The sequence below is a fragment of the Emiliania huxleyi genome (assembly GCF_000372725.1).
Source record: "Emiliania huxleyi CCMP1516 unplaced genomic scaffold EMIHUscaffold_99, whole genome shotgun sequence".
NCBI classification, from domain to species: domain Eukaryota; phylum Haptophyta; order Isochrysidales; family Noelaerhabdaceae; genus Emiliania; species Emiliania huxleyi.
The window spans coordinates 195734-197629 of record NW_005194698.1 but is presented as its reverse complement, the minus strand read 5'-3'; the positions used below and the strand labels follow the sequence as shown (position 1 = coordinate 197629).

The window sequence follows — 1896 nt, the reverse complement described above, 5'->3', positions numbered from 1 at the left end:
AGACGACCCCGACCTCGCTGCCGCGATCGCCGCAAGCTTGCAGCCGGCGCCGAGCGAGGGCGCGGCTCTGCACGATCTCGCTCGGCCGGACGCTGCCGGCGCCGACCCCGACCTCGCTGCCGCGATCGCCGCGAGTCTCGCCGACGTCGAGCGGGCGGGGACCGATGTTGCGGGGGGCGCGGCTGGGAGGGGGGGGGAGGAGGAGGCGCTTCAGCGCGCCCTTGCGCTCAGCCGGCAGGCAGGCACGGTGGCGGCGGGCGGGCTTGGCTGCGAGGAGGCGCCGATCGAGCTCTCCGACGACGACGGCGGGGCGACGGAGGGGGACGAGCCGGAGGAGCCAGCGGGGGAGTCTTTGGCGCCGCCCCCCGCGCCGCCTTCCGCCGAAGAGGTCCGCGCAGCGCGGCTCCGGCGGTTCGGTTAGGCTGGTGGCTGCGGACACTCACTTTCGACGATCGATGGCATCGATCCACGATCCGCGTGGAGCCGGGTTGCGAAAAGGGAGAGGGTTTTCCCTTTCATGTGTCTAACGCTTATATACGGGGTGACGTACATGGGTCACGGCACAGTCGCTGCCTTGCGGCGTGGATTTCATTCACGAGCGTACGGCTTTACCCATGTACGGCGGGGGTGTGCGCGCGCGCGAGTTCAACAGGTACAGGTGAATACAGGCTCAGGCCGCCAGGAGGCGCGCCACGAGCGCTGCTTTGACGCCGGTGGTGGCCAAGCCGAGGCGCTCGCACTCGCTCCTCAGCTCTGCGACTCGCATGGCCTGGTACCGCTTCTCCGCGGCCGCCTTGTCCTCGCTCGCGCGTGGCACTACGCGCACACACCGCTCCGCACCTTTCTCGCCCTCGTAGTACTGCACCTCGCCGTCGGCGAACTCCGTGCCCACCAGCCGCTCCGCACCTTTCTCGCCCTCGTAGTGCTGCACCTGGCCGTTGGTAAACACCGCGCGCACCTTCCGCTCCGCGCCTTTCTCGCCCTCGTAGTACTGCACCTCGCCGTCGGCGAACTCCGTGCGCACCAGCCGCTCCGCACCTTTCTCGCCCTCGTAGTGCTGCACCTGGCCGTTGGTAAACACCGCGCGCACCTTCCGCTCCGCGCCTTTCTCGCCCTCGTAGTAATGCACGTTGCCGCTGGTAAACACCGTGCGCACCAGCCGCTCCGCACCCCGCTCGCCCTCGTAGTGCAGCACGTTGCCGTTGGCAGTCTCCATGCGCACCTTCCGCTCCGCGCCTTTCTCGCCCTCGTAGTGCTGCACCTGGCCGGACTGCAAGAGGCGTCGCCGCAGATTCGCGCCATTCGCGTCGCCGCGCCGCAGTCTCCAGTATTTGGCGCGACTCGCGCCAGCACCCGTCACTTCCGACGAGAGGCAGAGCGCCGGGCTCACCCTCGCAAGCCACGGGAAGTGGTCGGCGCTGGCGCGGCGGTCGGCGGTGTAGGCGCGAAGGGTGCCCTCGTTCAGCGTTGCCGACACCGTGACGAAGGCACCGGCAAAGCGTTGGATGAGCAGCAGCCGCATCGCCACGGCGAAGAGGGGGTCCTTGAAGCGCGCCAGGCCGCTGCGCAGGGCGAGGAGGCCGAGGCGTGGCGACGCGAGGCTGAAGGCGGCGCAGTCGGAGAAGTCGTCGACGCCCTCGAGGATGCGGAGGTGCAGCTCCGGCGGCAGCTCGCCCAGCCAGTCCGTGGGCGGGGCGTCGTCCTCGGTGCGCCGTGCGCGGGGCGAGCGCGACATTGAGCAGTCCCCGGAGCAGACCGACATCGAGCGCGACATGCGCGGCGCAAACTTATTTTCTTTTTTCAAAAAATAAAAAGCCCGCCCCACTGGGAGGCGTGTTTGTTTTTCTCGCTGCCAATGGTTGCAGAGATCTCGCGGCGCCGCGCCGCGGCGCTGCT

General features: G+C 69.0%; 1 protein-coding gene across 1 annotated transcript; it reads right to left on the bottom strand.

Annotated features, from left to right (window-relative positions):
• Positions 1 to 670: 670 nt before the first annotated feature.
• Positions 671 to 1774, bottom strand: EMIHUDRAFT_108106 (hypothetical protein; the record flags this gene model as incomplete). Its single annotated transcript, XM_005756093.1, has 1 exon — positions 671 to 1774. One exon carries the CDS (start codon positions 1772 to 1774, stop codon positions 671 to 673), a length of 1104 nt encoding a protein of 367 aa, XP_005756150.1.
• Positions 1775 to 1896: the final 122 nt, after the last annotated feature.